Consider the following 19,979-nt stretch of genomic DNA (forward strand, 5'->3'; position numbering starts at 1 on the left):
GGGACCGCGGGTGGCGGGGAGAGCGGCTGTGCAGGGGGGGGCGGCGCAGCCGCCTTACAGAGGGGGCGTGGCTTGGCCTACGGGGGCGTGCCTCTCTGAGGGGGCGTGGCGGCCCGTCTGCGCAGCTGCCAGAGCCTTTAAGCCCGGGCTCGCTCGGCCGGAGCGTGCTTTCGCCGCCTGGGAGCCTTCCGGCCCAGCTGCCTGTCCGGTCCCCGCGGTCCCCGCCCTCCTGCGATCCGGGAGCCGGCTCGGTTCGGAGCCGAAAGCTGTGCGTTCGGGCATGCCCCGCTACGAGCTGGCTTTGATCCTGAAAGCCATGCAGCGGGTAAGTGACCTTCCCCTCAGAGCCCGCCTTCCCGCGCGGGCGCCCTCGCAGCCGCTAGGCCGCCGCCCCCCGCCCTCCCCGCCCTCCCCGCGCGGCCGGAGGGGGCCGGGGCCGCGGGCGGCGGGCGGCGGGCGTCCGCGCTGAGGGGGCGCGTGGGGCCGGCCGGCCCGGCGAGGCCGCGTGCGCGCGGCCGCGGGAGGGTGTGCCTCGCACGCGGCCGCCGGGCGGTCTGGCGGGCGGGCGGGGGACGGGGGGCGGGGCGGCCCGCGGGAGTCCAGTGGAAGGTCCGCGGGAGGACACGCGCCAGCGCCCGGCCCCGGCCCGGGTCCCGCGCCCGCCGTCGCGAAGCTGCCTCGTCGCCGGCCCCGCCGCTGCCGCCCGCTCCGGCCCAGCTCCGCCGCCCACCCGCCTCCGCCTCGCCTCCGCCGGCCGCCCCGGAACCGTCCGCGCTCAATAAAACCTTCTCCAAAGCGTGTTTGTGCGATTGTCTGGACCACGGTCGCGTAGAACCGGCTCTCACGTCAAAAAAAAAAAAAAAAAAATCTTTGACTTCTCGTTTTCTGACTTCAGCGACAATCCTGCTCCGGGTGCCCTTAGCCCAGTTTCATTCATCCAAGTTGTGGCCTTTTTTGCGCCTTCCGGAAGAAATTTGGCTCCCTCTGCTTTTGATTGCTCTTGAGGTAGAGGATTTCAGGTTTGGAGGGATGTTAAGCGATCCTGCAGTCCGTTCACTCCAGGTAACGCTGTGGCCGAGGACAGGGACCCGCGGCCCGGAGGCAGCTCTTCGTTCTCTGTTCTGGGTCAGGTACTCCTCAAGCCGTCGCCGAAATCCCTATTCTTCCGTGAATTCGGTAACGTAGAGTGTGGTGTGTGCTTTTTTTCCTCCCCCCCTTCCCTTCCAGGTATAATAATAAAAATGATAATAATTCGATGTTCGAACTTTGGGAAGATAGCTTCCTACAGCGCCAGAGGCTTGGGCACATTCCATGTTTTGGGCCAGTTTTGAAACGGAGCTGTTAGGAAGTTAAGCCTGGGGTCTTGGTCCAAGCGCTGTTGAAACGCTGCCAATCACAGAGCATTAGAAAATCGTTCCGTTCTTTGCACACTATAAAGTGGAAAAGACACCAGTGTCTCTCGATCAGGTCTGGAGAGTCTGGTCAGGCATGCCATTGTGTCCCCAAGCTTGTTCTCCCTGAATTTGGGGGAGGGTAAGATTGCATTGTTTAGCCTCCTGAGTATTGCCCCTTTCTTGGACCTCTTCCCTCTATACTGAGATACACTGCTTAAAAAGAATGGGAACAATGAAGAAAAGAAAAGCACGGTATTGAAAAGGAAACATTTAAAATTTTGTGGCAGTTTAAGTCCTCCCTTTAAGTTACGCGTTTTAGGAGCTATCAGAACCTGGGAAATGGAGATACTGACATTTCTTTTGTTTCACCTTGTTTTAGGGAGAAAACAAGTATCATTAAACAGTCAATGTATTTGAGTCAACGTATAGACATAGTATTTGTTCATTCCATAAACCTTTGGAATGAAAATTCAGAACTCTTCTTTGTCTTTAGCATAGCTGCCAAGTACTGTACATTTGTTAACAGAGCTTCAAGTATGTTAGTTAAATGTATTTACTCTGTGTTCCTTTTTTTTTTTTTGGTATCCTGTAACAACCAGGATTCACAGTCTTTGGTGTGGATCGTACATTTTTTACTCCAGTTCAGATAAGCCACGTAGTACAGTTTGGTTAAAATAATAATTCAATTAACCTTCCTTGAAATCCTGGTGAGGTTGGGCAGGGGCCCTTTGCAAATAATCAAGGTGAACTCCTCCCTGGAGGCGGAGGCCTCCATGGCTACAGATAAGGACATTGTAACAATGATGAAGTTGTGTTGAAGAGATCCTTGACCTAAATAAAGTAAGATTAAACGACAAAAAATTTCTCTTTTTCTATTGTTCATAAAACCTGTTTTTGAGTAGGTTGTCAATGGGTAACAAACACAAAGACTTACTGGTTTTGAACAGTTTTGCTTGCTTTCCATTTGGGGAAATAGGATCCTAAAATAAGATCCATACTTCGGGGGAAATGAATGGAAAATGCCACCATGAGCTTGTATATCTCTGACAGGCTTTGGGGAAGCCTTCCTTCTAATATGCAGTGGTTTGCAGTTCCGCTTGCAGGTAGGCTATTCTATGTAACTCCTCAACTTTAAGATGCATATCTTTTATATTTTTAGATTCTGAAAAGTATACCTCTTATGGTGTACCCCTTGATGACTTATTTTCCTTTCCCACCTTCCTCAGATCATTTATGTATCTTGGAATTGAGGAAATATTCTATGTTAGACAACTCTTGTAAGAGATGTGGAAGTTGCAGTCTTTTCTTGGATTCCCAGAGAGGTTTTCCTGTTTCTTTTTTGTGGTACTCTGTAGGCTTGAAGAGCATTCCTCTCTTTAGGGTGAAAACTGAGCATAGAAGAGAGTTAAAATTTTAGATGCAGGTACTGTGTTGAAGCTCTCACAACATTTCTTGTGTTAAAGACCCACTGCATTGTAGCACAGACTCTTGTGGGAGTCCCCATTGGAAGATTTCAGGGTGTAGTATATAGAATGAATCTTTATTGAACTATATACAGTTGTGTGTTAGTCATTTAGAAGTTTCAGTGCTATCTTTCTCTCAGTCTGCAATTGGTAGTCCATTATAATGAATCGCTGCTTGTGTTGCGCTTTCAAGTTTGTGTACTAACGAATGTAGATACCAGCCCTCCCAAGAAGAAATTTATTTGCAGGTACCATTTAGCTTCAATTTTATTAAAACGCGTGTATGTAAAGTTGTCTTTCTGTATTCTCCCTATTTTTAATTTAGCGTGAAAAGTAGATAAATGTGGTTAATTCTGAAAGTTGATGCGGTAAAGTAATGGATGTTGTGAAACCAGACTTTTAAAGGTGATGACTAAAGCCATTTGAAAAGGTGGTTGCTTAGACCAGTTGTAGATCATTAGGTAGAAGTGTCTCCAGAAGAAAAAGGTATTGAAAAGTCTTGTCATAGGTCAGCATCGTAAGAGTTTTATTCCTTTCTGGCAAACACGGTTTTCAAGGCTGCAGTATGGAAGGACATAGCTGTAGAAGAAAGATCACAAGCTGCAGGGTTCCAGGCAGTCTCAATTCAGCATATGGAAAACCTTTTCTAACAACTGAAAAAGTAACGAATTGCCTGTGAGATGGTGAGTTTTCTCTCCCCCTCTACCCTGACCTCTTGCAGTGGGAATGTTTAGGTAGGTAGTGGAGGAGGGGGCATGCATTTGGTAGGTGAGGTATGACACTGACTTTTGAGTTCCCCTGAGAGTTTGAGAAATGGCTTGTCCTTTGATTTCACTTTGAAATTTGATTTCACACATTGGTATTTCATTTCAGCTAGGTAAAAGATAGATTGAATAGACAATTTTTGAATTTTAAAGCCACACACTGTGTTGAAAAGCTGTGTGAACTTTGTAGAAAATTTTTACGTTTGGGATAGGCTCAGGAAGAGGAATTTTGAGGTTCAAAAAAGATGTATGCAGGACATTTATATATTTTGGTTACTTAGTTTAGGAACCCTTTATCATGTCTTAGCACGTTTACCCAGAGGATGATCAAAATTGGCATATTTAGAGTTGTGAAGGCCCTGGGAAAATAGTTTTTCCTGAAGCCTTCTCATTGCTGCTAAGGAATTTTTACATGAAGAATTAAAGGTTAATGGTTTAAATAATAATTAGTTTAATTCTAAGTGAATATAGGTGTGTACCAATAAAATAGCATTTATATATCCTCTTGCATAATTTTTCAAATAGGAATAAAAGTAGATAGCTACTTTGGAAATCAAATTCTTTTTCATTGAAAGAGATTTCACAAGTGATTTTATGTTTAATATCCTTCATTTTTAATTTCATTGAAAATCAGATTATATTTTAAATTTTACGATAACACTGAAATAGTTCTCTGTAAGTAAAGAGTTTTACGATGTACTGAGTTTAATTTATGCCTTGGGTTTTATAAGTTTAGAAATAGGAGTGTAGTGATATTCCTAAAACTGTGCAAAGCAGTAGGTTTTCTGATAATGCAGTGAAGGGTCCCTTCTGTTTCTCCTCAGTCAAGACTTCTTGGTTAGAAAACCTGGCAAAAGTTGTGTACTCTAGAGTTGTATCCCAAGTTTAGGATCTTGTGAAAGTAATTGCTACAAAATGTTTGCATTTTAGATACTTTTTGTAGGCGTAGGGTCTAATAATGAACTCAAGTATGGAACTGGCCAACCTTAGGTCATTGCAGCTTGGCTTGCTTGGCAACATTTGATAACTGGGAGCTAGTGATACTTCTGTTGTCAGTTGGTGGCAGACAGAAGTTCAAATGGAAACATATTTGTTCTAGTTGTCAGATGGCTAAGTTAGTCTCTTTTTCCTTCTGTGAGCCCTCCCTTAACAGCTTAGCTTGTAGCTTGTATCTTTAATAATCACCCTTTGTGTTCTGTCTACTTGAAATCAGACAACTTAAAATAGTTATCCAGTAATGAAAGACTTGAGCCTTGTGGGCAATGTTGTACTTTCACTTGGTACTAAAGTTTTCTTGGGTTACAGCTTATTGCCGCAGCAAGTGATTGAAGAAGGAGTCCTGTTCCTGCCCCTGAGCTTACAGCTAAGGTACAAGGAGTGGCTTGGGGGTAAGGAATCCTTCCTCACCAGACATGGTTTGTATATATGAAGACTGCTTCTCAGAAGTTTGACATTCTGCACTAAATTCTTTTGTTATTTGTGACTCACACATTCAGTACAGCTGTTTGTTGCTTTTTAGAATCTACATGTTTCATATGCAGACTGCTATTGAATCTTCTCACCTTTAGATTATAAACTCACTTTAAAGAAAACTAAGTGTGAAAGCATTGAGGAAATTCTGAAGTAGTGTTTTTCATCAAGTACCTTCACTGTATTTGTAGTTCAGATAGAATTTATCTGTTCAAGATGAGGAATACATCTTTTTAGTGGAAGGCAGTTCTAAACCAACAAGGAGGGTTACCAACACATGTAGTTAATCTCTTAGGGGAATCGAATTTAAGGAATTAGTCAGATTTAAAGAAATCATTCAAATTTAATGAATGTTTGGTAAGTTCTCAACTTATCTAAAGGAAAAACTACCCTCAGAAGTTCGGGAAAAGACAGTTAATCCAGTCCTGTTATCCTTCTTGTACTTAGAGCAGGAGCTGGCAAACTGTATGGTTCACAGGCCAAATCCAGCCTGTCACCTGCATTTGTATGGCCTGTGAGCTTAAGGAAGGATTTTACATTTTTAAATAGTTGGGGAAAAATTAAGAGTATTTTATGAAAGTTATATGAAGTTCAGATATCAGAGTCCGTAAATGTAGGTGTCTTGGAACATAACCCTATTCATTTGCTTATATTTATTATTTGGTACTTTACAAAAAAAAGTTTGTTGACCCCTTATTTACAGACACATAATTTCCTAGGTTCACCATTTCTCTTAGCTTCTTATGGTGCTGTTTTCTGAGATTTCTGCTTTGATTCCTTCCTTTCCCTCCTCTTTATATACTGTACCTTTGCCTTCATGTGGTTTGACCTTCATATGGTTTGCCTTTTTTTTCGTAACAAGTCAAGAACTCTGGCATTTTGTACTCTTCTGTGCTGGTTATAGCCTCCTGGATGTAACCTTGGCTCTGCAAACTCAGTGTGGTTGAAACTTAATGAGTTACCTACCCCAAAACTTGTCTAACTTATTTCTGTTTGTGGCTTCTGTTTTCTGTCACATGTGGCTGAACCAATCCAGCTCTTTGTTCCTTCAGTCTCAATCACATATAGTCTCTTCTCTGCCCTAGCTGAACTACTTATGTTTCTTGCTTGGATTCTTGCAGTTTCTTAGGTGGTCTCTCTAACATATTGCTGGGGGGAGGATAATCAATGCCTGTAAATATGTTTTTTGGAGTGCAAGAATATAGAAAGAATTAAATTGGGATGCATTTTTAAGGAAATAACACAAATCATTGTTACAAAGCATTGTATAATGATGCCTTTTTGATTACATCATTACCATCCCATATCAGTTGATTGTGTCAGCACCATTGCCAAATGACAGCATATTCAGAAATGTGCTCTTTTTCAAAGATATTCCTAATGAAGTCTGGCATCCAAGGCCACCTGTGATATGACTCCAATCTTTTTTTTTAACCTCATCTCTCAATTTCTTCTCCATTTCGTATAGTACTGAGTAAAGAGAACTGCTGTAGATCCCTGTAAATACCATTCCCTTTTATTTCCTTCGGTGCCTGTGTCACACTGCTTTTCTTGGAATGCCCTCCTGTATTACCCCATCATCTCCATGAAAACATGCTTCAAGTTCATTTTAACTCATTTGGTAATGAAACAAATATTGAGGACCTGCACTGTTACGAGTATAATATTGCCTTTGGACTTGCATGGTGTGTTTCCATGTCTTATCACATGGACCACTTTCTATTTAGTATTACAATTAATTGGTGAATGTTGCATACCTCCTTTGGTAGGTTACATGTTGTTGAGGGTCAGGTCTGTTTCATTACTGTCCTCTGCTTTGCACACAAGGTGGATGTTCACTTAGCTGCCTTATGGGGATTCCTCTTCTATGTGTCTAAAACAGTTCTTGAACGTGAGATAGCATGCTGACCTCTTGTGCTAGTAAAGTTGCTTTCAAGGCAGTGCACTTTGCACTGAGAGAGTTGTATGCTTATCAGAAGTTGTGTTGGTTTCCAAGACTATTTCATGGCAGGTAATCTTGCTTTTATAATAATTTAAATATGTAAACTGACGAAATGAGTGCAAACTTTTTTTTTTTTCCTGAAAACCAAATTGGATTCTTTGGAAAAACTTGATAAAGGTGAGTCACTAAAATAACGGCTGTAGAATTAGATATGGCTGTCATAACAAAGTTTTGGAGGAAGAATAACAATAATCCAGGATGATTCTGTATGTAGACTGCTTTACAAGATTTCTTAAAGCTTTCCACTTTAATGAAACTGGAACGGAGATTGTAGATGATGCATTTATAGATACAGTTTAGATCAAGCAGCAGGAACTTCGGTCAGCAAGAAGCTCCACATCATCAATCCCATTCTCCAAGTGTTTGACCCCATGTTAAGATTGGCAAATACATTTATGTGTTAAATGTAGATAAAATGTTGGTTATGTATGTATGATTTTTTGATTTCCTATTTTAGCTTTAATCCCTTTTTTACTTACTACTTTTGTATATGATTGTTTTGGATACAAAGGCTTTTGCTTCAATAAGTGCTCCGATTTTTGTTTTCTAAATGAATGGAAGAAATTAAGATCCGAAATGAAGACCCTGGTTGTGTTATGTTGGAGTAAACAAAGAACTGACACTGGGACAGCAGAAAGAGCTTTAGAAACAATGAACCTGGTTTTGGTTCCTGGCACCTACATCCTAGGAGTCTTAACCCTCTTGGATCCTCATTTCTGTCTGTAAGATGGGAGTGATCCCTCAGTTGGAGAGTCTTTGAAGATAAAGTGGTAACACGACCTTAGAGGTAGTAGGTGTTCAGTATGTCATTAAAGTAGCCTTGTGATCTCAGGCAAGTTATCAAACTTTATTGGGTAGTTTTCCATTATTCCCACTTTTCTTAATGAAGAGACTCCAAAAGATAAATTTTCTTATATGTGTAAGCTACCAGAATCCAAGACTGAATCAAACCTGGGATATAGTACTTGCTTAGAAATTTTTGTATTAGTGAACATGAACCATACTGCATAATAACTTGCATGCTAATTAAGCAAGGTCTAGCTTCTGCATCCGTGAAACGTAGAATGTGTGTGTGAGGGAGCCCATGAAGGAACGCCACTGCTTGGAACAGCCTCTCTGTCAGACAGATGTGCAGCGTTTATTCATCAGCTACTGGCCTTTCCCAGGCTGAGTGCAGTGGGATTCCTCAAGAACTAAACTGTTTGCAACTGGGCTTTATGTTCATCTCTCTCATCTGACCTTGTATAACTAGTACTTAGGTTTAATGTGTTTTTTAAGTGAGAAGGTTGGGAAAAGTGAAGAACAGGGAGAAATCTAAAGAAAAGAATTACTTTAGATAGGCTAAGTGTCAAGGTGATTTGAGGCAGGTGGAGGGAAAACTTAGTATTTTAATCTTCAGTAAATGTTTGATTGCTAATTGCCAATTGCTAAATCTTTAGGGATGACCAGTAAAATCAACACATGGAGCAGATAGATCATAGCCTAATTAATTTCTGCTGCTACGTGATGTCTTCAGTTAGTATTTTACTTTTCATTTTTGATGGAGCAATGTATTATAAAACTACATCTTTCCTTTTAATTGTTGATTTTGAGAGATTTTTTTCCACTCCTATTGGTACAGATTTTTTTCTTATAAAGGAATTAAAATACAACAGTATTATTTTATTTTTTAAACATCATAGCATATGTTGCTGGAATGTATATGTTTCATTAACATTAACATGTTAACATTCATTAACACGCTTGATTGATTTTTAAATAATTGTCTTGTAAGCCAGGGGTACCTCTGATCCAAGTCAAAAACAAGACCATTTACAAGAGAATGCACATTTTGTATTGATGTATACTTAACTGTCAGTTTTTTAAGTTCAACTTCGTTTCAGACTTAATTTATGACTTTTTTTCTACCTGATTATTTTACTCTGAAGCTGCATAATGAAATATTGGGTGATGTAGGGTATTGGGTGCTGTATGAAGCGGGGTTGAGAAATATGTGTGTGTGTGTGAGTGTATAATAGTGGATGAAGAAACAAGAATGTGACCAAGAAGATCGAATAGTAATGCTGCTAACTTTGAAGTCATTTTCATTGTGTTTGGAGATGGCAATGTGAAGTGTAAATATATTCATGAGTTAATGAAAGCTGTTTAACAAAATCGCCTAAGAAATAGAAAGGTTATATGTTGAATTCTTTTGACTACGGTGTTTTAAAAACTGGGTAAGTATGAATCAGCCTTATTTTGTCATAGTTTGGAGTGTTGTAATTCAAGACTGAAAGGGGTTAGGTGGGCCCGTGGTAAAATGGTAGAGCTGCTAGGGGTGGGGGGAAGGTAGGGGTGTGTGTGTGTGTGTGTGTGTGTGTGTGTGTCTGTGTGTGTGTGTGTGCGCGCGCACACGTGCTGGTGCTTACCACTACAGTCTATTATTGCCATGGGGAGTGTGGGCCAGGTTTTGCCAGCTTGTCCTTTTCTATCCTATTCTTAGCTGGAAATCCAGATTTTACAGGAAGTCTGATTTTTAAGGTGTCGCGACTAAAAATATTTAAGCACCATGGACCTAAGGAAATGTATCTGTTGGTCAGGTATGGCTACCATCTTGTAATTTCTGCTTTAGATGATGGGCTTTAGATGTTCTTTAAAGACATCCTTAATTGCCTTTAGAACTCTTAGCATTTAGGTTACAAAAATTGCTGCTCACACATTGACAGAACCCCTCTTGTTAATTGGTCATTGATTTACAGTAGGACTAATACTTAGTAAATGGCAAACATGTTCATGTCTTAAAAGTAGTATCAGTTTCTAGTTCTGGACTCATGGATTATGTACGCCCATTTAGGCTAAGTGTACATACAGACTTCAGAGAGTTGCACAAAGACTGAGGTATTGACTTAGTGTGAACTGTCAGAAATTGGTATTCATAGTCCACTTTTTCTTTAGGTGTCTGGGTGATTGCTTATTTTAAGCATACCTTAGTACAGTTTGGTTTACACCCACTGTACTAAAGCCTTACAGGTTTGAAATACTGCTTCCTGGAAAAGACTGCTTTATCTAGAAAATGACATTTTTTTGCTCAGGATATATCTGTGAAATTCATATTAGCTTATATGACACATGATCCTTGGAATATAGTATTACTATGAAAAAAATCAGGTGCTCTTCTAGTCAGAGGATAGAACAAGAGGATGATACAATATTATAATTTTTGTCCAGGCTTCATGTTTCCATGGAATGGAAGCCAAGTCATTACCTTGACTGACTTGCCCTTTTTGTCTTTGTTACTTCCCCACTCCCACTCCAGATACATAACAGCAAATTGCAAATAAACTCAGGTCCAGTTTGTTCCTCCCTACCTCTCAAGTCCAGGATACACTTGATTTGTTCCCATCCCTCTCCCTCATCATTTTTATTATGATTACAGTGCCCTAGTTAAGGGAATCCTTACCCACTTTGGGAACGTTTCAGTAGAGGCTGATGTGGATGAGAGCTTAAAAATGGAATTGCAAGTGAAGGTAGGGACCTAAAACCTCGACCTGGAGCTCTCAGTGCTCATAAAGTGGCATTTCCCTGCTTCTGTCCTAGCATCAGGAATTCCCGGTTTTGGATTCCCTGGCGGTCCAGTGGTTAGGACTCCGTGCTTTCACTGCTGAGGGCGAGGGTTCGATCCCTGGTCGGGGAACTAAGTAAGATCCCACAAGCCACGTGGCATGGCCAAAAAAAAAAAAAAAAAATTCCTGGTTTTGTCTTTGTTTAGACTTCAGTGTCTCTTTGACACCTACCTTGCCTATTATAATGCTTTAATTTTGTCAGGTGTAGAAACCCAAGTGCAGCTATAACAGCCAGATTGCTGTGGATGTACTTCAGTATGACAACACATTGACTGTGTGGTGGTCAGGTCATAGCTGAGCTTGGATTTCAGGTGCTGGGAAGGTCCTCGTGTGGGAACCCATGTGTAGTCTTTGCTTATATTAGAAGGATGGAAGACCAAAGTCCCAGATACCCGTCCTGTTTTCAGTTGTTCAGGTGTCCTGTGTGCAAATTATGAATATAAGACATTGTTCAGTACTGGTTTTGATTCGGATTCAAGGTGAGTTTCTGCTGCTGAATAAAAAGCGAAATTTTGGGGTAAGATCTTTGCCAGGCGTTTGTTGCAGGGAAGGTGTACTTAAGTGTCCTTTTAAAAAAATTGCTTCAACCATTATTAAGTAAATATATGACCCAGTAGTAGGTTGTTTTGATTGTCATTCTTTTGTGCTGGTATACTGCTTGCCTTCTGTTTTGTTGGCAGTTATATGAGAAAGCAGTTTTGTGAAGTATACTACCTTGAAAACCTTAGACACCGAGTTTCCATCAGGGATGATCTTTAGTCCAGCAGACTCTAGTAGCATGATTGGTCTCAGGAATGCCATTCTTATGTATAGACTGAGGGCCAGGAGTTTGTGCAAATTCAGTTTAAGGAGATTAAAGTGAAGAAAAGAAATTCCTTCTAATATCATTTCTTTTATTAAATATTTCATCTGATTAGGATGAAATAATTGGAAGCTACTTATAATTTCAAGATCTCCTACCTTCTGACATCCAAGGAAAGCACTTCTGATCTTATTTATCTGGATTTTTATACCAGTCTACTAGTTCTACCTTTGAAATGTAAGAGAAACATCCAGCTGCATTTGTAATCTACAAAACCATGCCTCAGTTTTATGTTCACTTCTTAGGTTCAGTTCAGGGCATAATTTCTTCCAGTCCTTCCAAATTCTGTTAAAGTTATCCTGTTTATGGTCCTATTGTTTACTTCTTGAAAATCCTGTATTCCCCAAACCTTGGAGAAGATTAGAAGGTTTTAAAATTTTCTAACCAAAAGTATCTGCCTGAGGAAACATCACAATTTCAGGATCTTCTATTTTATGACTTGGCCTCCTGGGAGAATTAGAATCTGGTCTACTAGGAAGACTCTTGTGTTTACATTTTCTGGCCTCAGTCTCATGGAAAAATGAGAAACTTCTTGGCCTCTGTTCTTCTAGGAACATAAAATTGGAACCAAGTAGGATGAGAACAGAAAACCTGACGGTAAACCACCAAGTTGACCTGGTTGGATGTCCGAGATCTGTATATATTATGGTTTGTAATACCTAATGCTTAGTGGCTGGTTTAAGCAGGGGGGTGGGGTGGGGTGTGTGTGTGTGTGTGTGTGTGTTACATATATGTGTGTGTGTGTATTCCCTCCACCCCTTGAATATTCAGCCATCTTAAGGGTTAGATAGTGTGATCTCCGTTTTACACATGAAAAAGCTGAAGCAGAAAGGTACCCGGGACCACACAGCTCAGTAAGGGGCCAAGTCAGGATCCTAAAGGCAGTCTCAAACTAGAAGCTATACTTTTGATCACTGCATTGGTAGAAAACAGTGTACACTGTACTGGTATTAGAGGTATAAAGTCCCTTTAGACTGAAGGATACCTGTTTTGAGTGCCTAGTAGGTGCCAGCACTACCATGTGTTTGGGGAATAGAGTGGTAAACTGTAGGGCAAAGTTCCAGCTTTCATGGGGCTTACATTCTAATGAGGGAGACAAACCAGCAAATGCTGTGAAGAGAAACAGCAGGATAAGGGGACAAACGTGGCCTTATATTTTCGTTAGTGCTCAGGCAAGGCTGAGACCAGTGAGGGAGTGAGCCATGGCCGTTAACTGGGGGCAGAAGAGCAGGGATGAGTGCAGAGGTCTTGGAGTGGTTGTATTAACATGGCATTCAGTTCAGCAGGCTTTTATTTTATAGGTGGTCCTCAAGCCTTTCCTGAAAGAATTGACAGCATGCGACAGTTTAATGCTTACTTTTTTTCCACAGGACTTTTATCTAGTAATCTATCTTGATGAAGTTGGCTTGAGGTACATGTTTTTCCCATTTTATAGAAGTGAGAATTAAGATGTGGACTCGAGCATACATAAAGGTGACTCGTTTAACGAATCTCCGTATTGTACCCATCACCCAGTTTCAGCAGTTATCACCATTTACCACTCTTGCTTTATCTCCACCACCCCTTCCCGTTATTTATTTTTTTTGCTGGAGTATTTTATATTTTCTTAACTTTATCTTAAAATTTTAAACCTTTAGAAGAGTTACCAGTATAAGAACCATTCAGTTAAAACCTGTATGCTTTTCACCTAGATCACTAATTTGCCATACTGGCTCTTTTTTTTATCATTTGAGAAGAGTTGCAGGCATTGTTGACATGCCTTTCTTAGGAATAAGGACTTTCTTCCTAACCATAGCATGACCATTACACTCAGATTTGACATCAATACAATACAATTATAGAATGTTCAATTTGTGTTCTAATTTACCGTGTTATTCCAGTGTTATCCTTTAGTTCTTCAGTCCGTTATTCAGTCAAGGCTCATGTATTTGGTTGTTGTTTAGTCTTTTTGATCTAGAGCAGTTCTCAAGCCTTTGTCATTAAGGACAGTGTCACTTTGAAGAGTCCAGGCCCTCTGGTCTGGAGAATCCCTCAATTTGAATTTGTCTGGCTGCTTTCTCTTGATTAGAGAGAGGTTAGACATTGTCGGCAGGGATGTTACAAAGGGTTGTCAGTTTGTCCCACTGTTGGGGATGTCAAACAATTATTTGGTTTAGGTGATATCCACCAGATTGCTCCATTATAAATGTACCTTTTTTCCTTTAGTAATTATTAAGTGATTTATGGAGCGACAAACTTGGTTGAGACTCAATATTCTTTTCTCCAGCAGTCTTCCACTGGATTTAGCATTTATTGATGATTCAGAATCAGTTATTGCTGGAGTACTTTAAAGCAAATGCAGATATAAAATTTCTCCTGTAAATATTTATCATGTATCTAAAAGGTAAGAGCTTAAAAAACAAAAACAAAAAACCACAGTGCCTTTATGCCACCTCACTACAATTCCTTAACATGTAATATCCATATTCAAATGCCCTGAATTGTCTCAGTTGTTTCTCTGCAGTTGATTTGCTTGACTCTGAATCCAAGCATCCACAGGTTGTATTTACTTGATGTTTTTGCAAGTGTTCCTGGGTATAGCATTCATGTCTGCCTTTAGAGATAAGATTAATTCTTGATGGGTGTAAATGTTGACAGCTTCATGCATCCATTCTGTAGTTCCCATCAAACTTTCTTTCACCTAAGGGTTCTAGCATCCATTGTAATCATTGCCTAGGGACCTTATTTCATTAGGGATTACGAAAGGTGATTCTCAGATTGCATCATTCCTTCTGTATTGATGAGCAGATTTTTTTCTGACCTGTGTTTATTTCTACTTTTTTATGTATACCTTCCTGGGGAGAGTTGTAAAAGGATACATTCTGCATCTTTACAGAGGATGGTTCTGGACTTCCTTAGTAATTCTGTAATGTGTCCTCAATTTTCTCATATGTAAATTTGGGGGTAATTATGCCTACCTATTGGGGATTTTGTGAGGATTAAATGGTCCGGTACATGTAGCTTAAAAATGGTGCCTGGCACTCACGTTGGGGTAAGCGCTAGTTATTAAAGTAACTTTTTCATTTAATTCTTCAAGTGTAATGGAGAGGCAGAGATGGGAGAGGTGCTTCATGCGTTGACATCAGCAGGATGCTTGAATTTGTATAGAGCGAGCTGAGGGAAGTGCTGCTTGCCCACGCCAGGCTGTCCTTTTTGACTGCATGGAAACAACCATAATACACGAAGCATATGTCACTGCACACTGTGAACTGGATATTGACAATTGAAGAGGTAAAATCTGGAACACATTCTGAAATGGAGTTAGTACAATGAAGGGAAGTAGGTAGGTAGGTAGGTAGGATGAGGTGGTGGCTCCAGGTACAGGTTTTTACTATGTCATGGCCCTTTGGGATTTTTATCTGAACAAAGGGCAGCATGCTTGCCTAGTCTGATTTGTCTTGTTGTCATTCTACACTCAACTAGAGCTGTTTGAGATTGCAAATCACTTTGGTAGGGGAGGAAATGCTTTACTTCTTCTTGGCCTTTTAATCTGCCTTCTCTTTCTGCTTTTAAAAGACCCCACTGTTGATAATTATGTAGAGTGTTGGAAGTTTAACACTCTTTTTTTTTTTTTTTTTTTTTTTTTGCGGTACACGGGCCTCTCACTATTGTGGCCTTTCCCGTTGCGGAGCACAGGCTCCGGACGCACAGGCTCAGCGGCCATGGCTCACAGGCCCAGCCGCTCCGCGGCATGTGGGATCCTCCCGGACCGGGGCACGAATCCGTGTCCCCTGCATCGGCAGGCGGACTCTCAACCACTGCACCACCAGGGAAGCCCAGTTTAACACTCTTGATCAGGTGTTTAGTCATTAATATTTGATTCATTTATTTAAACACTTGAGCACCTGCCGTGTGCAAGATAGTGTTCTAGACACAGACCACATCAGTGAGCATCAGAGACTAGAGTCTCTGCCCTCGTGGAATTCACATTTTAGTAGTGAGGTGACGGTAAGTATGAGGAGGTTGTAGAGTATGTTAGAAGGTCTTGAGTCCTGTGGGAAAAAATAAAGCAGGGTAAGGAGAGATTGAGACGGTTAGGAAGTTACTTTTGAGCAAAGACAATGAGAGGAGAGCAAGTCTTGTGAAAATCTGGGGGTGCAGAGTGTGTCCTGCATAGGGAACAGCCAGTGTCAAGGTCCCGAGGCATGTCTGGTACATTTTGCATTGTGAGTGAAGAGGTGACTGCTTGCTGTGTTCATGCCCTGTAGTGGGCCAAGGACCAGAGCTTGGAGACAGGTTAAGAGGCTAGGGCAGTTAACCGGATGAGATGGAATGGTGATTTGGATCAGGGTGCTAGTGGTTGAGATTCTGAGTGGTCTGATTCTGGATATATTTTTTGAGAGAAAGCTAACAGATTTTGCTAATGGATTGATTATGAGTGGGTTGAGAAAGTGAGCAAGCCTTCAGAGATGACTGATAATTTTGGGCTTGAGCAATAGTAAGGATGGAGTCACCATTTTCTGAGGTGAGGAAGATTGAGGGTGGAACAGCTTTAAGGGGGTGAGCCAAATTATTCATACTCCCAAGGGAAAAGATAGGTGGTTACAGACACTTCATTCAGTAAGGACGGTGGTCCATAGATTTTGCTATGAGAACTCATATCTATAGATCATATAGCCCGTTCTTTTAACCTAATGTCTTAAGGATGTAAGAGTTAGCAGATGAAGGAAGGCTGAGATTCATATAGCCTGTGCTAACAAGGTAAGATGTAGAACAGACTTTGAGACTTAATTTTTTAATTCTAACACTGAAAAAGAGAATGGAGGCAAAAGCCTTGGACTTGGAGAGTGAGAGGCTGGTTGAGCCTTGATCTTCTAGCCGAATTTCCTGCTCTGTGTGTTTTTACTTACCTAAGAAGCCTGTGCCTGGGACTACTTTTTGTTTTGAATCTCTTCGTTTTCTTCATACATATATTCATCACAAATGACCATACGTAAATACTTCAGTTGGATTTTATCCTGTACACTCTTTGCAGTCTCTTTCGTTGACATTTGTTGTATATACATCGCAGTTGTTTTCTCTGCAAACTCAAAATTTTTAAACATGGGTGATATTGAGTGATCTGTTATTAATATTGTTTGTTTCTATTAATAAATGTCCTTTTCATTAAAGATAGTATTGCATAGTGATTAAGGGAAGAAGCAATTTAAACCTAGATGGGAGTGCAAGTCCAGATGTAAACACAAACAGCTGTATCCTGGGGTGTTATACTACCTCATTGGTTTCAGTTTTCTTGTGTGTAAACTGATCATAATAATTGTATTTATCCCATAATTGTTGTGAGCATTAAAGTAATGCATACAGCGCTCTAGGCACACTACCTACAAGGTGTTAGGACTGAGTGCCAGGTATCTATTTTTTATCTCTGTTATTTATAACTCATTTATGATAACTAGTTGTTTGCAAGCAGCTAGTGCTGAGCCTCTTGAATTCTTCCCATTAAAAGTTAACACAAAATGCTTAGTCATTGGAATTACATGATACGGTATCATAGGCGCTTCTACTCTGTTACTTTACACTTTCATTTCTCTAAAAATATATAGGTTATTGGAGTTTGCTCCATACACATGTTCTGGTATCATCCACATAAGGATTGAAACCAGTGGTAGTTTCGAATTTACCCGCATATCCAAAAGGTCTTCATTGCTGAGACTTTCAAAAAATAAAACCAAAAAGACCCCTGGTGAGCCACACTTCTACATTTGTAGAAGCAAATTAAAATGACTATCTCGGGGGATGTGTGTTTATGGATGAAATGATAAATCTGGTGATTTATGAACATTTCTAGGTGAATAAGATTTTATTTGAAGAAATGGATTACTTACATGGGAAACCATCCCTCCTAACCCCCCACCCCCAATAATTTGCTAAAAATAGGGCCATTCTGGTTGGTAGAGGGTTGCTGGAGGGGGGTTTAAATCCCTCTTCACTCTACCTCACCTCCCACCCCTGTGATGGGACACCCCCACGTCCCATCTAGGAACCCTCAGAATACAGTTTGAATGCCATTTTGAGTTCATTCACGGGTTTCATACATTTCTTACATACTTCCAAAAACTTGAATAGCAGGATTGTAGGTATAGTAGAAAAGTTTTGCCAAAGAAATTTAAGGGCAAGCTCCTTAAATGTTTTAGGGACTATTATATGATTACATGTCTTCAGCTCCACTTGTAATTTAAAATTGGCTGGAATTCATATCTGTTGTGTTAGAAACACTCATTTTCCTTTTGGTGTCACTGATAAACTGCTATCATAGCCAAGTTCTACATTTTTAAAGTTAAGCAAGGGTTGAGGAAGGCCCTGTTATGAGTATGTATATACCAAGCGCCAGTAACCTATTCTACTAGAGGAGTTTGCTTTGCTGGACTTTGAATCAAGATAACAAAAGTGAAAATGTGTCTGAAAAGTCCATAAGTAGAATTTTATATAAATTTAGTGAGTTTTTTTGTATTTAACTTGAATGAAGTGATGTAGATAGGAGCTCATAGTTGAGGTGGTTGGGAGCCTGTTTAAAATGTTTGTGAGAGAACTGCATATTTAATACATTATTTAGTTCTTTTTATCTATAAACTTTTATGAGGCTCCTAAAACACCTGGGGTATCGTTGACAGTAATTTGAAAGGCACCGATATCACCACTTCCAGTCTATGCAAGTTGTAGACAGTGAAGTGACGTTTACTGAGCACCTGCCTGTTGCACTGGGCAACACACTTTCTAGGTGTTACTTATTCCTTATTAAACCATTAGGAGCTGCGTGGTGCTTTCATTTTACAGATGAGCCAGTTGAGGCTCATAGAGATTGTTACTTGCCTAAGATCCTGCAGTTAGGAAGTGACAGAGCTTGGACCCCCAGCCCTCCAAAGCTCGTCTGCTTGCTTGCCCATGCCACCTACACATGTAAGTTTTCAGATGTGTCGGTGTATTCTGTACCCCTTAAATTACTAGTTAGTAAAGGGAATATTTTCCATTGGATCAGAAAATGAGCAGGACTTGGCAAGCCTACTGTTGACAGTAGTGGGCTCTGCCGACTCAGATTGTCCTTTTGAATGTGAGGTTTTTAAATCGACCCCAAAGCTAAAAAGGTTGTGGTTGGGTCACTTTGAGGGTCACTTTGTTCTACTCTTTGGTAGTTCACGAGCCTCATTGAGTTTATTATGACTTGCAACTGTGATGGCTTGAAGGTTTGTTTTTCTTGTTCTCTGTTTGGTTTTCATGGCAGATGACTTTCTTTTAAGAGTGACCATACATCCTGGATTTTACAGAATGTCCCAGAATAGCTTCCTAGTTTGGAAGATAAACTATATGTTCTCCCTAGATAATAGAAGAGAGATGTTAGATTTGGTCATAACTAATTATGTTTTGATTATATTACCTGAAGGGGTTTAATAGCTGATTTAAATTTGGTCTTACCTATTTTACTCTTTCTAGTTCAAACACAGCAACTATTTGTGTACACTTGTTTATTTGGATTAATTCTTTAACTGTAATTTAATTCATCCAAGTAAATGAAATAGTACTTTCATGTACCAAGATTTTATTTTAATTTTGTGTGGAACTATCAACAAAACACTGCTTTCTGAGACAGAAGCCCCCTCCTGTTGGGGAGAGTCTCTCTGTTTCACAACACCCTTGTGTTTGATTGACATCAGCTAAATTTCTTACATTGGCCATCATAACTAGGAGACCATTTCTTTATACATTCTACGTGTATTACTCTCATTATAGAAATAATCGTTTTCTTAAAAATGCACTACCAAGGAGCCAACCCACATACTTATCATTACTATACCTACTTTATTACTTGTCCCACATTTCTCACTTACAGGATTTATCTGAACCGTGAACCAGTTTAGTCCTAGAAATATAAAAACATAAATTAAAAAATTGCGTTTTAGCTGGAGAAAAAATTTTTCCATGTATATTCTTTCTAACAATAAAGGAACTCTGGATAGTGTTCGTTATATTTTTGTTGTAGAAATGTTTACTTCTTTAAAAGAGTGAGAAAAAATATGCAAAACTTGTATATTTTATTTGGAACCATTTTTTAAAGATTGCACAGTTTATCTCCTAAAAGGCTGTGACAGTCTCTCTTAATGACTAGAATGTGAAATTTGGCTGCATTGTATTATAGTATTTTATATCTTTCTGTAAACTAATTTGATCTGTTTTTGTTTTTGTTTCCTTTTCCAGTCTTTACTAGGTGCTGGTCTCTGGATGTTTTTTGTTTAAATTGGAAAAATCTTAAAATCTGTCCACAGACTGATATGGTATCCAGTGAGATGGGGACTGTTGGCAGTGGCTTTTGAAGGATCTGAGGGGGCAGAAAGAGTTGAGAACTCAGCCTTGAGCTAGTGTTTGGCGTCATCCTGCTTCCTCTCCTGTG

General features: G+C 40.2%; 2 protein-coding genes across 7 annotated transcripts in view; both read left to right on the top strand.

The window, feature by feature from the left end:
* Positions 1 to 19,979, top strand: part of MRPS6 (mitochondrial ribosomal protein S6) — a 66,541-nt gene that overhangs the window by 331 nt on the left and 46,231 nt on the right. The window contains exons 1-2 of one of the 3 annotated variants that reach the window (XM_082625727.1): positions 239 to 325; positions 12,109 to 12,205. The exons of 1 other annotated variant lie outside the window; for it this stretch is intronic. In XM_082625727.1, the coding sequence (XP_082481853.1) occupies positions 12,134 to 12,205 (72 nt within the window). In that variant the 5' untranslated portion in view covers positions 239 to 325; positions 12,109 to 12,133. Of the gene's footprint in view, positions 1 to 191; positions 326 to 12,108; positions 12,206 to 19,979 lie in introns of those variants that run through there. One more of the 3 variants, XM_082625726.1, reaches the window with a different exon arrangement.
* The window catches only part of SLC5A3 (solute carrier family 5 member 3), a 33,782-nt gene continuing 14,014 nt past the window's right edge, over positions 212 to 19,979 (top strand). The window contains exon 1 of one of the 4 annotated variants that reach the window (XM_082625722.1): positions 212 to 325. The gene's annotated coding sequence lies outside the window, so the exon portion shown is untranslated. Of the gene's footprint in view, positions 326 to 526; positions 1,177 to 14,633; positions 14,828 to 19,979 lie in introns of those variants that run through there. The other 3 variants (XM_082625723.1, XM_082625725.1, XM_082625724.1) reach the window with 3 other exon arrangements.

Source organism: Mesoplodon mirus (assembly GCF_964341445.2).
Source record: "Mesoplodon mirus genome assembly, chromosome: 6".
Classification (NCBI taxonomy): domain Eukaryota; kingdom Metazoa; phylum Chordata; class Mammalia; order Artiodactyla; family Ziphiidae; genus Mesoplodon; species Mesoplodon mirus.